At 46.1% G+C, this 17657-nt stretch overlaps 1 protein-coding gene across 12 annotated transcripts in view; it reads left to right on the top strand.

The window, feature by feature from the left end:
• The first annotated feature begins 88 nt into the window (after positions 1-88).
• LOC101925688 (succinate dehydrogenase [ubiquinone] flavoprotein subunit, mitochondrial) overlaps positions 89-17657 on the top strand; it is a 28159-nt gene continuing 10590 nt past the window's right edge. For 8 of the 12 annotated variants that reach the window (XR_012413558.1, XR_010587282.1, XR_010587283.1 and 5 more), the window contains exons 1-7: positions 89-225; positions 4967-5053; positions 5780-5941; positions 6843-6986; positions 7611-7775; positions 9604-9752; positions 14914-15187. Coding sequence is in view for 6 of the 12 variants with exons in the window: in XM_065546075.1 (XP_065402147.1) it covers positions 6870-6986; positions 7611-7775; positions 9604-9752; positions 14914-15187 (705 nt within the window). In the remaining 6 variants the exon portion in view is untranslated. Of the gene's footprint in view, positions 276-4966; positions 5054-5779; positions 5942-6842; positions 6987-7610; positions 7776-9603; positions 9753-14913; positions 15188-17062; positions 17504-17657 lie in introns of those variants that run through there. The other 4 variants (XR_012413559.1, XM_073993125.1, XM_073993124.1 and 1 more) reach the window with 3 other exon arrangements.

Raw genomic sequence — 17657 nt, 5'->3', positions numbered from 1 at the left:
CCCGGGCGTGACGTAGTGCGCAGGCGCCATGTCCCCCCACTACCGCCCCGCTCGACCCCGGCGTGGTGCGCAGGCGCGATGTCCCCCTAGCGCGACCCCGGCGTGGTGCGCAGGCGCAGTCTGCGCAGGGACTGGCGGGACTGCTTGGCGGCGTCAACAGTCGTGTTGTGGGTCAGGAGACTGTCGCGGCTGCTGAGCACTCGGCGCCTGGCGCTGGCCAAGGCGGTCAGTCCGTACCGCGGACCGGGGCGGGACAGGCGGGGGCCGAGGCGGCGGTAGGAGCGGGACGGTCCCCAGCGGGTGCGAGCGGAGCGGGCGCCGGATCCCCGCGCCCCCTGTCCCGGGATCGGGAAGGGGCTGGGAGAGCCCTGGGCCAGTGCGAGGGGGAGCCGCTAGGCGGACTCGGGGGACCGGGGAGCTCGGTCCTTAGCAGGTAGTCCGCGTCCCGGTGAAGGTCACGACCCCGCGGGCTTGCTGGTCGTCCGCTCTGCTGCCTTGGTCCGGGCCTGGGTCCGGGGACCCCGCGGGCTGAGGTGGCCCCTCGCCTCAGTGCCTGGCGGGTGGACTCGGGGAGGAGTCGTGTCTGCCCAGGTCACTCGGGCGGATAGCGGCCCGTGGCCGTCCTGGCTGGGCTGGGCCTCTGCCGCCCTCTGTGCTGGTTGTCCCGAGGGGCCGCCCGCAGCCCGTGGGTGGGGTGGGCGGGGCGGGTGAAACCGCCCGGGTGGGTGCGAGGAGTGGGCGGGCTCGACCGGGTGGGCGTCCGGTGGGAATTGCTGCGCGCCCGAGCTTAGGCTTGCAGTTCCGCTTTCCAGAAAGCGCAAATCTGTGCGTGTCCACTTCGCGACCTTGTAAGTTAAGGGTGTCAACTTTGGGTCGTGTTTGGTGGCCCTTGTGCCACTGAAAATGTGCCAGTGTTTAAAAGCAGCTGTGCCAGTTTTTAAAAATCAGACGGAGAGCTCAGCGCACTGACCGGGCGAGGACGCGGGACCGGTGTCTGAGTGCCTCGAGGGCCGGGCTCGGCTTAGTCCAGGATGACGGTCAGGGTTATACTTCCCTGAGCCCTCGCTCTCTGAGTTTGTCTGAATGTGCCCTCCACGATTGCATCTTCAGAATCGGCCTTCTAGGGTTTTAGTTCGTCAAGCTGAATTGGATAGGTTTCGTTGCTTGGTTCTTTTGAATGAACTTACCCACCTACCTCCTTAATTACGAAGTAATTTTAAATTGCAGAGTAAAAATGTCAATAGGAACCAAGGCATTCAGCAATATTGATTTGAATTATGCCTGTAATTGTGCAATTTTCTCCTTTTTGAAATAGTTATTAAAAACCTCGTTGAATTAAATGTGAAGATTAGTCATACAGCCATCCTGTCACATCAGAAAGCATGTAAACGTTCTAGTGTGTTGCTGTGGTTGGTGCTGACTGAGCAGAGATCCCTGCCGCATCTTGGGCTTTTAAGAGCTGCTTGGAGGGCGTCCACAGGCAGGAAGTAAAGCTCATGGTCAGTGGGACTTTTTAGGGGAAACGTTAGCTTGTGATTGGAGAAAAGCTAGGGCTGGTGCCTTTGCCCTCAACCCAGATAGTGCCCAGTGTTCCTTCTGCAGCCTAAGACCCCGCCAGCGGCGGAGGCACCTCAGACAAGATGGCAAGATAGCAAAATTGAACCAAAATTTAGTCTTGGGTTTTGTAAGTCTTTTTATCTTGAAGTTAGCGTTTCCTACAGAAATTCTGCCTGCAAGCAGTATATTTATCGGCATTTCAGATAGGTTTTTTTTTTCCTGAAGAATTGGAGTTTACAAAGTAACAACATAATCAAATTAGCAGAAAAAAAGAAATTAATGATAGCCAACTGAGAAATGTGTTTGGAAAATAGATGCTGAGGATAATTTTAGTGAAGTCCAGAGAGAATTTTTTAATCTTATTTTGGCCAGTTCTGTGGTGTATTGATCATTCTGTATTTACAGCTGCTTTCAAGTGACGAGCTTATCAGACTTAGTTTTTGGTTTCTTTTTATGGCCTGGTGCACTGACACAGCTTGCAAACCGTTCCAAAGCAGTTTAATCAGAGGAAAAGTAAAACCAAGAAACTTAAATAGTTACTGGGTTAACTGCTTACTTCAGGTGAAGTTTTTCAAATCCGTGAGCATGAACATCAAATATATTGTTCTAAGACAAATTGATTTCATTTATTTGAATGGTTTGTTCTGCATATGTTTAATGGTGTTCTAGAAATACATTATTTAGGCCATTATAGTAGTAAACATTTCCTTTGCTTCTTGGGATAATTGTAACAACAATGGCATTCCATTCTGCATTCTTCATGATGTTTTTCCTGATTTATTTGAAAAATTGTGACTTGGTTTTGATGTGAAACCTGGATATTAATATTAGTTGGGAGTCTCAGAGATTTTTCCCAAGGGTCTTTAGATAGGGACCAAGTCCAGGATCCAGAGGCAGCTGACCTACTTGAATCCTCTCTGAGGTTCCGTCTTTCTGTGGGGTTAGTGGGGATTCTGTGGGTAATGTTTGAAACCTTTGGTGGTGCTCTTGTGAACCAGGGCTCACAGCCTGTGCACAGTAGCCATGTGTGAATTGTATTTTAAGTATCCCTGTTTTTAAAATAATAAACACTAAAATTCTAGTGAGAATAATTACACATAATTCTTTTACACATAGTTGTAAAAGAATCAGTGAGTATACCACCGCCCCCAGTTCATTTTCCATGAAAGCAATTCCTGTTTCTGATATTGACTCCTGGTGTTTGTAAGACCTCTGTTTCTTTAGTGGATGTGCAGGTTGTGCAGGTGCATTTTTATCAGTTTTAGACTTCTTGCCTGGAGAGGGGATTTAGTTCACTTAAACTACCCTACTTCCGCTTCTTCCTGATACGGTCATGCGTGTTTAGGTTCTTCACTGGCTGCTTTTGTGATTGTATGGGTTGTACATGCAGATTAGTTTCTTGCTCATGATTTATAGTTGCATTTGATTGGATGAGGACCCCTCACTTTGGTAGATTTCGGGATTAATGTCTCTGCACTTCTTTTCCCCCTCCACCTCCTAATTCAGTCGTCTGAAATTCTATATTGTTAAGCAAAGTCTAATATTCCTTTTATATGTTCCCAATTTTTTTCTTAGAGGAAATGTTTGATAGTTTCTCCTTAAAAAATTAATAATTGGCACACAAGACTAGTCTTGTGTCAAAACTAGTTTTCAGTTTTATCTAAAGACTGAAATTGGCTTAAAGTTGGGCTTTCAAATTCAAAACTCTGCCCCAGATTAGATTTAGACGCAGAGGGTGAGTGTCCTTGTCCCCAAGGGGATGGCGTGATAATTTGTTCACAGTTGTGTTATGGCAGCTGCCCCTTCTAAGCTGGCTCTGTGTGTGTGTGGCTGGGGGTGGGCAATGGGTATTCCATGTCAGCATCCTAGAAAGAACAAATCAACATTTAGTGATCTCACTGTTTCTACTTACATTTGGTGTAATACACTGTTGTTATTGGTGCTGTTACCTGTGTTAATAGGGCAGTTTACAAAAGTTTCAAGAACATTTATATTAAAATTATTTCAAAGACTTATTTCTTAAAATATGATTTTACCATGACAAAAATTATGTTAAAGTAGAAGAATATTTGCTCTTTCTCGTTTATTTTCTGAAAAAAGAAAAAACTGAATTAGCTTATGTCAATAAAAACAGAGACTAGAAATTGGAGAAATTGAGAATAATTTTTTATTCCACATAACAAGTAATTTCTGAATTGCAAATATTTCTAAATACTTGAAGACATCCCTCACATCCCCTCTTCTGATTGCTGAGTGTATTATTTCCTAAAGCTTTTTTTTCTTTTCTTTTCTTTCTTTTTTTTTTTTTGGAGACGTTGTCTCGCTCTGTCGCCCAGGCTGGAGTGCAGTGGCAGAGTCTAGGCTCACTGCAACCTCTGCCTCCTGGGTTCAAGCGATTATCCTGCCTCAGCCTCCCAAGTAGCTGGGATTACAGGTGCCTGCCACCATGCCTGCCTAATTTTTAGTACAGATGGGGTTTCGCCATGTTGGCCAGACTGGTCTTGAACTCCTGACTTCAGGTGATCCACCCACCTTGGCCTCCCAAAATGCTGGGATTACAGGCAGGAGCCATCGCGCCCAGCCCCTAAAACTATTCTTTATGATATTTCTGAGACTATTCAGTGGTCTTCTAAAATGCACCCAGCAGAATGGAAAATGTATCCTCTAAATGACTGGCCAACCTTAGCGTATGGACAGTGTCACCTCTCACACACACAGCCGCTAAAAACTAAACGCTAAAACCAGGTTTCTAAGATGGAAAATTTAGGCAGCAAGATGTGTCAAGTTGTAGACATTGGCCAGGAAAAAGCCAGGAGCAGCCAGGCAGGAGCGAGTGTGCATCCAACATCCTCCTGTGTGATGAAGGGATGACACCTCCTCCCTCTGGGCTGTCAGCTTTTACTGCTCCAGAATACAGATCTCCTGATTCAGTGTCCAGTGCCTTTTGAACTGACCACAAGCCCTCATGGACGACTGGAACTGTAATGTGGAAAGGGCTATGCTGGAGCCAGTTAAAATGCTTCATTACTTGCAAAATACCACATACAGTAATACGATATAGATGTCTTCCCTTCTCCACTAAGTAGATAAATAAGACTTTACAGAGGAAGTGTGCCTTTTTCATGTGGCATCTGAGTCCGTGAGTGCTGTTTGGAAACAGGCTTCATCCTGGTTTTCTGGAGTGCCGAGTCGGGGCGGAAAGAGAACCGGGGGCTCCGTCCTTCCTTGCCCCTTGGGCTGCCCTTCAGGGTTAAGTGGAGAGTCCCAGCTGAGCTCCCTGGATGCACAGGAGCACCTGGGTACCTAAGAAGGGGAACAGTTTGCAAGGGGAAGTTTAAATTACTGTCCCCCATAGCATCTGTTCCTTCAGGACACTAACCCTCTGCATCTGTGTCTTCTGTGTCACCAGTGGCCAGCAGTGTTGCAAACAGGAACCCGAGGTTTTCACTTCACTGTTGATGGGAACAAGAGGGCATCTGCTAAAGTTTCAGATTCCGTAAGTTCATGCTTTTTGTTCCATTATAAATGATTTTTTTGGCTTGGGGGTGAGGATCTGTACCAGTTTCTTTTCATATGAGTCATAGACATAAGAGAAAAATTCCTCATAGGTATCCAATGCATGCTGAAGTTATTTTCAGTGTTATAATAATCAATTGCAAGTACAAACACAAACATAGATGTTAGCATTTTTACTTATATCTCTTATGTATCTATAAACTAGATCTAAATTTAGATCAAGTAAAGCAATAAATTAAAATGAACAGTATCTGCTGTGACAGATGATAAAATTCCTACTGAAATGAGGACTGTGGGCCACTCAGGTGTGGGTTCCTTGGTATTTGGCGTGCCTGTTCTCTCTGTTGGAAAACTGAAACTTGCTGAGAAGTTCTTTTCTCTAAGCTCACAATAGCGACTGAATACTCCTTGGCACCTTCTCAGGCATAAGCAGAGGCGCGGCCCTGAAGTAGAGTTGTGGTCCTCAGTCTGATCCCATGGGACAGACCCTCTACCATTCATAGAATCTGATCGTCAGTCCCTTCTCCACGGGCGAATGTGCCCACCTCTCCCTGCACTGTTCAGGGCTCAGCCCCAGGACAGGATGGAGGCCCTGTGTGCCTAGCAGTTGGTCCTTTTGTCTTTGTCAAGCTCCTTCACTGTAACAAGAGTCTTCGTGGTTGGCATAGTGGAGCACGTGATTGACAGGTGCGTTTTTCTTTTCCAGATTTCTGCTCAGTATCCAGTAGTGGATCATGAATTTGATGCGGTGGTGGTAGGCGCTGGAGGGGCAGGCTTGCGAGCTGCATTTGGCCTTTCTGAGGCAGGGTTTCATACAGCATGTGTTACAAAGCTGTTTCCTACCAGGTCACACACTGTTGCGGCACAGGTAAGAGAAAGGTGCCCCACCGTGCTCCCACTCTGTGCAGGTCCCGCACAGCCTCGCGCTTTCTACCTGGGCAGCCTCCTGCCTCCTCCCCATGCTCCAGCCACATGGCCTCTTGCTGTGCCTTGCTCACTCAGCTCACCCTCTCAGCGGTCTTTCCCTGGAGCCTCTTCCCTGGAGACTTGGAAGGGCTGGAGCCTTGTTGTCACTCCTAGTTGGGACTCCAGTCACACTCGGGTTTTCTTTGACCATCTCGCCTACTTCCCTCCCCACCCACCCCCACCGCCCCAACACCTTAAGAAAAGGAGATCATCTAAAGAGGAGGAATCAGAATTTAGGGTGGGGAAGGAAAGGGCAAGGGTTTTATTTGTCCCCGTGCTGCTGTCCTCTGGGACTCTCTGAGGAGTAAGAAGGTGGTGGGCACACGCAGCCAAAGGAAGCAGGGGTACAGGGGAGTGCGACTCTGAGTGTGGAGCTTATTACTTGGCAGGAAGCACTTCTGGTCTTTAAATCATGTCCGTAAATGCCATTGGGAAGATTTGTTAATAACATTATCTGGAAAGATTTGTTGAGTACCTTTTCTGTGCCAGATATGTTAGGTAATAAGCATATTACAGGTAGCCTGTCACTCACGGCTCCAGTCAGCCCTTCCTGGAGTTCCCTCTGTCTCCACCACACAGATGAGGAGACTGAGGCTAAGGGATTGAATCACTGGGCGAGTCAGGGGAGGGTCATGACCCAGAATCTGTGGGGCCTCGCTGCTCCTCTGCTGAGGTCAGCCCTCACTGGGAGTCACCGTGTGGGGAGTTGGCTTTCTCTGAATCCCCCAGTGGGTGGATTTGGGCCTGGAAGACAAAGCTGGGGCTCCTGTTTGTGGCTTGTAATGAGTGGTTGGTGTTTCCAGGGAGGAATCAACGCTGCTCTGGGGAACATGGAGGAGGACAACTGGAGGTGGCATTTCTACGACACCGTGAAGGGCTCCGACTGGCTGGGGGACCAGGATGCCATCCACTACATGACAGAGCAGGCTCCCGCCGCCGTGGTCGAGGTGATGGGCGGGAGGCTCTGGGCGCCCTCGTGGTCTGTTTCTAGTCAAAAAGAGTCCTGGGAAGGATGTAAGCAATTGAGGCAGATGTGGCCGGCCGAAAGAATGGTGATGAGCAGGCCGGGCGCGGTGGCTCAAGCCTGTAATCCCAGCACTTTGGGAGGCCGAGGAGGGCGGATCACAAGGTCAGGAGATTGAGACCACAGTGAAACCCCATCTCTACTAAAAATATAAAAAATTAGCCGGGCACGGTGGCGGGCGCCTGTAGTCCCAGCTACTCAGGAGGCTGAGGCAGGAGAATGGCGGGAACCCGGGAGGCGGAGCTTGCAGTGAGCCGAGATCGCGCCACTGCACTCCAGCCTGGGCAACAGCGTGAGACTCCGTCTCAAAAAAAAAAAAAAAAAGAATGGTGATGAGCAAAGCTCACAAGAGGAGTCTTTTTCCGTCACAAACTGCATTACACAAGAAGTAACAAGAAGACTTCTCTTTGATGAAGTGTTGACATTTTCATAAAATAGGTTACTTTGGGTTTGCAGATTTGTGTTAAAGTTGTTCAGTGTAGATGAGCTATGAATATCTTGACTCCTTTAAGGTAATAAGGTTTTTGTTTGTTTTTATCTTTCACAGCTGGAAAATTACGGCATGCCGTTTAGCAGAACTGAAGATGGGAAGATTTATCAGCGTGCATTTGGTGGACAGAGCCTCAAGTTTGGAAAGGGCGGGCAGGCCCATCGGTGCTGCTGTGTGGCTGATCGGACCGGCCACTCACTATTGCACACCTTATATGGAAGGGTAAGGCTGCCCCCGGTCCAGCTGAGACAGGACATGTAGTGCTGGGGCTTATGGTGACAGCGGGGAATGGGTTAGCGTGCCCAGTGAGTCCGCCAGAGATTATGTAAAAAGCAACAGAGAACAACGGTGTAGGACATGCAGCGACTGTTGATGTGAAAGGACCAGGCATGTGCTGTGAGAAGCTGTCCCTAAGGCAATATGTTATTTCTTTATCTATTTTGGAAAGTTGAATTGATAATCTTATATACTAGGTTTTTGACTTGGGATATGTCATACTCAAAATATTAGAACAGAGCAAGCAGGCCAGGCATAGTGGCTCACATCTGTAATCCCAGCACTTTAGGAGGCCACGGCAGGAGGATCACTTGACACCAGAGGTTTGAGACCAGCCTGGACAACATAGCAAGACCCTGTCTCTACAGAAAGTTTAAAAATTAGCTGGGCATGGTGGTGCATGCTTGTAATCCCAGTTACTCAGGAGGCTGAGGCAGGAGGATCACTTGAGACCAGGATCACTTGAAACAGTGACCCATGTTCGTACCACTGCACTCCAGCCTGGGCAACAGAAGACCTGTCTCAAAAAAAGAAAAGTATTTTAAGGCTGTTTTACCACCTCTGAGTTCCTGAACGGGTTGGTTTTGTTTTTTGTTTTGTTTTGTTTTGCTTTGTTTTTGAGACGTAGTCTCACTCTTGTCACGCAGGCTGGAGTGCAATGGCGCAATCTCTGCTCACTGCAACCTCAGCCACCTAGGTTCAAGCGATTCTCCTGCCTCAGCCTCCTGAGTAGCTGGGACTACAGGTGCACGCCACCATGCCTGGCTTATTTTTTGTATTTTAGTAGAGACAGGGTTTCCCATGTTGCCCAGGCTGGTCCCGAACTCCTGAGCTCAGGCAGTCCACCCGCCTCAGCCTCCCAAAGTGCGGGGATTAGAGGCATGAGCCACCACACCCAGCCATGGATTGTTTTAATATTAATTGTTATCACTGGACAAAGACTTGAGGTGACAATAGTTATTGGGTAATCAAGGTCAACTTTGGCATGGCCAAATAATATTCTGAACAGTATTGATTCAGAGTATTCAGTATTCTGAACTTTGTTGTTTTCTGATGAATAGGGACAGACCATTAATTTGCAAGTTGTTAGAACACCAGTGCCTTCTCTGTGGCTGAGTGCATGGACGAGTGTGTGGTGGGAGGAGAAAGCAGCTCCGTCCGGAGCAGGAGCTGTCATGTGGGGAGCTGGCCCAGGCTTACGAGGGCAACTCGCACTGGCTGAGGGAACAGCAGGTCCAGGCGGGCAGCGCTGTCCAGTGCCTACCTTTCTGCAGTGCTGGAATCTGCTTGTCTGCAACCGTCCGCGTTGGGAGCTGCCAGCCACATGTGGCTGTTGCTAATGTGGCAGGTGTAGCTGAAGAGCTGAACATTTTATTTATTTTAATTAATTTAGTGGTTGTGTGTTGCCAGCAGCTCCCACCTGGGCTGTGACCCCATGGTCTGTGGACCTCACTCTGGCACCAAACTCTGAGCGGAGCTGCCTGTGGCCCCCAGACAGTGTGGAGTGCCTCTTCGGGTTGTGTAGAAATAGGAAACGTGTCACCAAAGTAGGAGCTGTTGCTGCTGCGTTCTCTAGCGCACCTGCCTTGTCTGTGCTGCGCGGTGTGGAACGCCTCTCATTCGCTGACAGCGTCCTTGACTCTGTTGCTGATCTCCTTGGATTTACCTGGTCCATTTGGATCAGGTTCTTTCACCTATTCACACGAGCAAATACCACCTTAAAACCTTACAGGTTGGCTTAACACTTCCTGCCCTTTTTTTTCCTTTCTTTTAGTCTCTGCGATACGATACCAGCTATTTTGTGGAGTATTTTGCCTTGGATCTCCTGATGGAGGACGGGGAGTGCCGTGGTGTCATCGCACTGTGCATAGAGGACGGGTCCATCCATCGCATACAAGCAAAGAACACTGTTGTTGCCACAGGGTAGGACTCTAATTTCTACTTTATTTCATTTATAAAAATGAATAACTTTCATTTAGAGTTTCTTTATTTTAATGAAAATAGAGGCATTGTAGAATAACGGTTCAGACACAGGCCTTGATATAACCTTGTGAGGGTGATGGCCTCTCCCAGCCGTGGTTCCTCACCTGTAAAGGGTAAGGACGGGAGCACCTGCCTCAGGCGGCGAGAAAGCATGGCCCTCAGTAGACGGGGGTGGCTGCCGCCAGGTTCACAGCTTACCTCTCCCAATTTTAGATGAGGAAACTGCGGCCCGAAGAGTCCCATGGGGGTTTCTGGCAAAATCCCTCTTGTTTTAGTGGGTGCTGTGTTAATACTGATTCCTGGGATGGGTAAGTCCTTCTTCTCCACATAATGAAAATAAGTAACTTTAATTTTATACACTGTCAGTTACTTTAACCATTTTCAAAGTAAAAAGTGTCAGTACAGCGAAGGAAAAAATCAGCAAAACTACAGGTTGGGAAAAAATATTTTCCAAACCTTATATCTAATAATATCTTAGTATCTAAAATAGAAAAAAAAAAGAAACCCTACTAAAAACAACCTACTAAACCCTACTAAAAAACAACCCTACTAAAAATGGGCAAAGGACTTGAATAGATATTTTTCCAGAGAAGACAAACAAATGGCCAATTGATGTACGAAAAAATGCTCAACATCACTAAGCACCAGAGAAATGCAAATTAAAACCCCAATGAGACATCATCTCATCTCACTCCAGGTAGAATGGCTGTTACCAAGAGGACAAAAGAGAGCAAGTGTTGGTGAGGATGTGGAGAAAAGGGACCCTGTGTGCTGTTGGGGGAATGTAAATTAGTACAACTATTGTGGAAATTCCTCAGAATTCACAGGACTACCATGTGCTCCAGCAACCCCATTTCTGGGTGTATATCCAAAGGGCATGAAATCAGAAGCTCAAAGAGACACCTGGACCCCCATGTTCATTGCAGCGTTGTTCACGTGATTCCTACTGACTGGGACGCTCTTACTCCAGCTTGTCTAACTCCTGCTCAGTTCTTACAATTTAAAACTTGGTGGGCAGATGAAGTTTCTATTCAGGCTGCTTGCAACGCCCAGGCCCAACCTCAAATTAATATGACTGCAGACCAACTTTTAGGGGTCGCAGCTGGGCTGGTTTAGATGTACAAGTGGTCATGCAGGATGATGCCATAGAGCCGCTTAGAGGAGTGTACATTAGAGCTTGGGAAAAAATCACTTCAGGTGGAGAACAGTACCCTTCCTTTAGTGCAGTTAAAACAGGGACCAAAAGAACCGTATGCAGATTTTATAGCTCAGTTATAGGACTCTCTTAAAAAGGTGATTGCAGTTTTGGCTGCTCAGGGTATAGTTTTGCGGTTATTAGCTTTTGACGATGCTAATCCCGGCTGCCAGGCTGCTCTGCGACCTATTAGAGAGAAAGCACACTTAGTTGATTATATCAAGGCCCGTGATGGTATAGGAGGTAATAAAGCTAAAGCTACATGTTGGCACAGGCAGTGATGGGACTGAGAGTGGATAAAGGAAATCCTCTGTTCTCTGGAGCTTGTTTTAACTGTGGGAAGTGTGGTCATACTAAACAAGAAAGTAGAAAAAATCAGGGAATCAGGCTGCCAGATAGGGGAAAAAAGAAAACTGCAGAGCCTGAAATATGTCCAAAATGTATAAAGGAAAACATTGGGCTAATCACTCAAAGATGGGAACCCAATTTCGGGAAACGCCATGAGGAGCCCATCCTGGGCTCCGTTCCAAACCAGGGCATTTCCGGCTCAGGCCACTCCTTCCGCCCTGTACAATGTCTGTCCCCCACCACAGCCGGTAGTGCCGCAGTAGATTTATGCTGCGCAATAGCTGTGAGTCTTCTGCCTGTGGAGCCCCTGCAAAAGGTCCCAACAGGAGTCTGTGGACGCTTGCCAGTGGGGACGATAGGATTACTTTTAGAAAGATTTAGTTTAAATTTAAAAGGGGTACAAATACATGCAGGAGTCATTGATTCAGATTACAATGGGGAAATTCAAATTATTATATATACTTCTGTTCCCTGGAAAGCTGCACCAGGAGAGCGCATAGCACAGCTCCTGATTTTGCCGTATGTGGGAACGGGGAAAAGTGAAACTAAATGAACAGGAGGATTTGGAAGCACAAATAAACAAGGCAGAGCAGCTTATTGGGTGAATCAAATTACTGTTAAACGTTCTACCTGTGAAATAACTATTCAGGGAAAGAAATTTAAAGGTTTCGTAGGTACAGGAGCGGACATTTCAATCATTTCTCTACAGCCCTGGCCGTCCGCGTGGCCAATTCAACCTGCTCACTTTAACATAGTTGGAGTTGGTAAAGCCCCTGAAGTATATCAAAGTAGTTATATTTTACATTGTGAAGGGCCCAGTGGACAACCTGGGACTACTCAACCAATTATAACTTCTGTACCTATAAATTTATGGGGGAGAGATTTATTACAACAATGGGGAGCACAAGTTCTAATTCCAGAACAATTATATAGCCCTCAAAGTCAGCATATGATACATGAAATGGGGTATGTCCCTGGTATGGGACTAGGAAAACATTTCCAAGCTTTGAAAGAACTGCTTGAAGCGGGAAGACAAAGTTCCCGCCAAGGTTTAGGGTATCATTTTTGATGGCAGCCATTGTTAGGCCACCAGAACCTATACCTTTAAAATGGTTAACAGAGAAGCCAGTTTGAATAGAACAATGGCCGCTAAGTAAAGAGAAACTGGAGGCTTTAGAGGACTTAGTTAATGAACAATTAGAAAAGGGACACATAGCTCCAACATTTTCCCCTTGTAATTCTCCAGTTTTTGTAATTAAGAAAAAAATCGGGTAAATGGAGAATGTTAACTGACTTAAGATCCATTAATTCAGTTATACAACCTATGGGGACATGACAGCCAGGATTGCCTTCTCCTGCTATGATTCCAAAAAATTGGCGTTTAATAGTCATAGATTTATTAAAAGACTGTTTCTTTACTATCCCCTTAGCTGAGCAAGACTGTGAATGGTTTCCATTTACAATTCCTGCAATAAACAACCTGCAGCCTGCTAAGCGTTTTCATTGGAAAGTGTTGCCACAAGTCAGGTTAAACAGTCCAACAATTTGCCAGACATATGTAGGGCAAGCAATTGAACCTACTCCTAAAAAATTTTCACAGTGTTACATTATTCATTATATGGACAATATACTTTGTGCTTCCCCCACTTGAGAAATATTACTCCAATGTTATGATCACTTGCAAAATTCAATTTCTGGTGCTGGTTTAATTACAGGTCCTGACAAAATTCAGATTACTACTCCTTACTCCTACTTGGGGACCTTAGTAAATGACACTACCATTGTGCCACAGAAAGTAGCCATATGTAGGAATCAATTGAAAACATTAAATGACTTTCAAAAATTACTAGGGGACATTAACAGGATACAACCTGCTCTAGGCATTCCTGCCTATGCCATGAGTAATCTGTGTTCTATCCTTAGAGGAGATCCTAGTCACACTAGCCCTCGGCAATTAACGAAAGAAGCTGAGGCAGAGCTGCAGCTAATCGAAAAGCAAGGCCATAAAGCTCAAATAAATAGAATAGATCCAGAGAAGACTCTCGATTTGCTCATTTTTCCAACTCGCGTTCACCTGCTGGTGTTAGTGTCCAACAGCAAGATCTTGTAGAGTGGCTTTCCCTCCACATCCTGATCCACGGTGTAGAGTGGCTTTTCCCTCCGCGTCCTGATCCACGGTGTAGAGTGGCTTTCCCCTGCATCCTCAATTCACGGCGTAGAGCGGCTTTCCCCCCGCACCCTGATCCACAGTGTAGAGGGGCTTTCCCCCGCGTCCCAATCCACGGCGTAGAGCGGCTTTCCCCACCGCCCTCCGCATCCCAATCTGCGGGGTAGAGCGGCTTTCCCTCCACATCCTAATTCACGGACTCTGACCCCTCATTTGGATCAAATCGCTACTGTGATAGGAAATGGGAGAACTCGGATTGTTAAATTACATGGATATGATCCTGGAAAAATTATTGTCCCTCTCATGAAGGCACAAATACAGCAAGATTTTGCAAATAGTCTTACTTGGCAAACCCATTTAGCTGACTTTGTGGGTATTCTCGATAATCATTTTCCTAAGATGAAACTTTCAATTTTTGAAATTAACTAATTGGATTCTCCCTAAAATAACTAAATTTAAACCAATTGAAGGTGCTGAGAATGTTTTTACAGATGAGTCTAGTAATGGTAAAGCTTCTTATTCTGGCTCGAAAGGTAAGGTTTTCCAGATGCCCTATACTTCAGCTCAAAAAGAGGAGCTTGTATCTGTAATTGAGGTAGTGACTGCTTTTAATATGCCTATTAATGTGATTTCTGATTTTTCATACGTGGTTCACTCCACACAGTTAATTGAAAATTCTCAGTTACGATTTCATACAGATGAACAACTGATGACTTTATTTACCCAATTGCAGACAGCAGTTAGGAGTAGAACGCATCCTTTTTACATCACTCACATTAGGGCTCATACACCTCTTCCAGGACCTTTGACTGCAGGGAATCAAATGGCCGATCGCCTAGTTGCTACTGCAATATCTAATGCCAGACACTTTCACAATGTAACCCACGTTAATGCCTCTGGTCTCAAACGCAGATACAGCATTACCCAGAAAGAAGCTAACGCTATTACCAATGATGCCCAACTTGCTAAATGGTACATTCCTCATCTTTTACAGGAGGAGTTAATTCTCAAGGATTGGAACCCAATTCTCAAGCTCTAGCTACATTTTTCTCTACATGGAATATTAAACACGTTACTGGTATCCCATGTAATTCTCAAGGACAAGCCATAGTGGAAAGAATGAATCTCTCCCTGAAACAGCAGTTGCAAAAGCAGAGGGTGGAAAACAGGGACTACAGGACACCCCACATGCAACTGAATCACAGTATTAACTTTAAATGTTTTGAGCCTGCCTAAAGGCCAGATGTTATCAGCAGCTGAACAGCATCTACAGAAACCAGCCGCAAAGACGGAAGCAGAACGACTGGCTTGGTGGAGAGACCTGATAACCAAAAGTTGGGAAATAGGTAAAATAGTAACTTGGGGTAGAGGTTATGCTTCTGTTTCTCTAGGACTGAACCATCAAGACACTTGAAACCTTATCAAGAGCCGATGCTGAGGAAGAGATTCTGGGAGGATCCTGAGGACCCCCTCGTTGCAGCCATGTCGAGACTGACACTGAGGAGGACCCCAACTGTCACGAGCAACGCCTGTCAAACACAGCCACCCACCTCAGGACAGATCAAGAAGCCGTCACAGATGGCGGAAGAAACCCTGAGGAAAGCGGGACAGCCAGTCACAATGAGTAATTTAATGGTAGCTGTGACAGCGGTGATCACCATTGCTGTGAGTATTCCTCAGCCCGGGCTGACACAGAGAACAACTGTACTTATTGGGCATATTTATCAATCTTGGCTGGCAGTAGTGCCTGGATGTAATCACTCTATGACACAGTTACACATGCTTAATAAATCTCCTATAATTGGGGCATACCACCCTCAAAAACCTATTTGTAAACAGGATTGGACCTGCTCAGAGAAAATGAACATGCTTATTTGGGAAGGTTGCTTTGCAAAATAGGCAGAGGTGCTGCACAATGATTCCTATGGAATCATTATTGATTGGTCCCCTAAGGGGATGTGTAGCTTAAATTGCACGTCTCAGTCTGCGTGCCCCGGCCACACTGTGTTCAGCTGGTCTGAACACAACGGTCAGATGGTAGAAATGGTAAGAAATACGGCAAGAGTTCCTATTATCTGGAACCGTGGCGATGTAGTGGCACCTCAACCTCAAATGATATGGCCCACTGTAGGAGCTAAACATAAGGATTTGTGGAAACTATTAATAGCTTTTAATAAGATCAGAATTTGGGAAAGAATCAAAAAGCATCTAGAAGGACACTCTACAGTCTTGTCTTTGGATGTTGCAAAATTAAAAGAACAAATAGTTGAAGCATCCCAGGCACACCTGACCTTACTGCCAGGAACTGGAGTGCTTGAAGGAGCTGCAGACAGATTAGCAGCTAGTAATCCATTAAAATGGATAAAACCACTTGGAAGCTCTGTGATTTCAGTGTTGATTGTGCTTTTAATCTGTGTTGTTTGTCTGTATAGTCTGCAGTTGCAGATCCTGACGCCTGCGAGAAGTAGCTCACCGTGACAGAGCAGCCTTTGCTTTTATCGCTTTGCAAAACAAAGAAGGGGGACATGTTGGGAACAGGCCCCCCCCCAGTGTGGCCATAAACTGGCCCCCAAACTGGCCATAAAATCTCTGCAGTGCTGTGACGTGCTCGTGATGGCCATGACGCCCACGCTGGAAGGTTGTGGGTTTACCAGAATGAGGGCAAGGAACGCCTGGCCCACCCAGAGCGGAAAACCGCTTAAGTGTTTCTTAAACCACAAACAGTAGCATGAGCGATCTGTGCCTTAAGGACATGTTCCTGCTGCAGATAACTAGCCAGACCCATCCCTTTGTTTTCCATAAGGAATACTTTTAGTAAATCTTATAGTCATAAGCTTGTTGTCAATAAATATGTGAGTAAATCTCTGTTCGAGGCTCTCAGCTCTGAAGGCTGTGAGACCCCTGATTTCCCACCCCACGCACTATATTTCTGTGTGTGTGTCTTTAATTCCTCTAGTGCTGCTGGGTTAAGGTCTCCCCAACCGAGTTGATCTCGGCAGTAAATATTGAAAAGGAATCGATACAATTGCTATTATTTACAGATGTAATTTCCAAAAAATTCCCAGAGAATAAACTGAAAAATTAACAGAAACAAAACAAGAATGCAGTAAGGTGTCTGGATAAGAGATTTGTATCTAAAAATCAGTAGCTTTGCGATGTGCCAGCAGTAATCTGCTCAGACATCAGTAAATATCTCATTCACATTTCAAACAAAAAATTAAAAATGCCTTGAAATAATGTAACCAGAAATACAAGAAAGGATATGAAAACGTGGCTGCTAAAGGACATGAAAGAATGTAATACTAGATTCTGAGATGCAACTTTTTTCATTTGTTCTTCCTGAAAAACCATTAGGTTGATGTGCATTGCAGTGTCATGATTATGTATGAGTCTAAGGAAAATCAGATGAAATGTCCAAATTAAACCATGAAGGTGCATTGGTAGAGGAGGAAACAATTAGGGTCAGTGGAGCGAAGCAGAGTTAGAGGGAGAAGCAAGGAGGAGGAGGGATCACGGAGGTGGTATCTGTCTGTCCCACAGGAAGCAAAAGCTAACGCCCGGTTGCCAGCACACCTACAGTAAACTTCAGGTCCACTGCATGGCACGTTTCTCGCCACAGTAAAACTATGAAGGAAGTCAGTGTACAAGAAGCTTCTACAAAATAGGCAGAAGACAGTAGCCAGATGGGCCAAGGGCCCCAGCCACCCACGCCCCTCCCTCTCACTGAAGACCTTTGGCTCCAACCCCACCATCACCAGGGCTCTGCTGAGCTCCTCCTAGTGTGTGTCACCACAGGGCTGCTGGCTTGTGTCACGTTCACCACCAGACCCCACGTCAGGAGTCCCGCCAGGGGTGTGGGGAGGCAGCGTTTCCTGCTTGGCCGCAGAGCCATGTGGAACATGGTACCTCACAGGCAGTCTGCTTGGAGTCCTGGACCCTGGCTGTATCCCACTGGAAAGGATGTGTCTGGGTCTAAGATGTGTATGTAATAGAAACAGTATTCAGAAGCTTTAGTCAAAACTTCATTTTTAAGTTCAGAGTAATAAACTCATAGTCTGAATTTCCTAATTTTTCTATTTAATTTACATAACTCAGCTGAAATGCAAAACAACAGTTAAGTCTAAAAGTTAAGCAG

This window comes from Macaca fascicularis, chromosome 6 (assembly GCF_037993035.2).
Source record: "Macaca fascicularis isolate 582-1 chromosome 6, T2T-MFA8v1.1".
NCBI lineage: Eukaryota > Metazoa > Chordata > Mammalia > Primates > Cercopithecidae > Macaca > Macaca fascicularis.
This window is presented reverse-complemented; position numbering and strand designations above follow the sequence as displayed.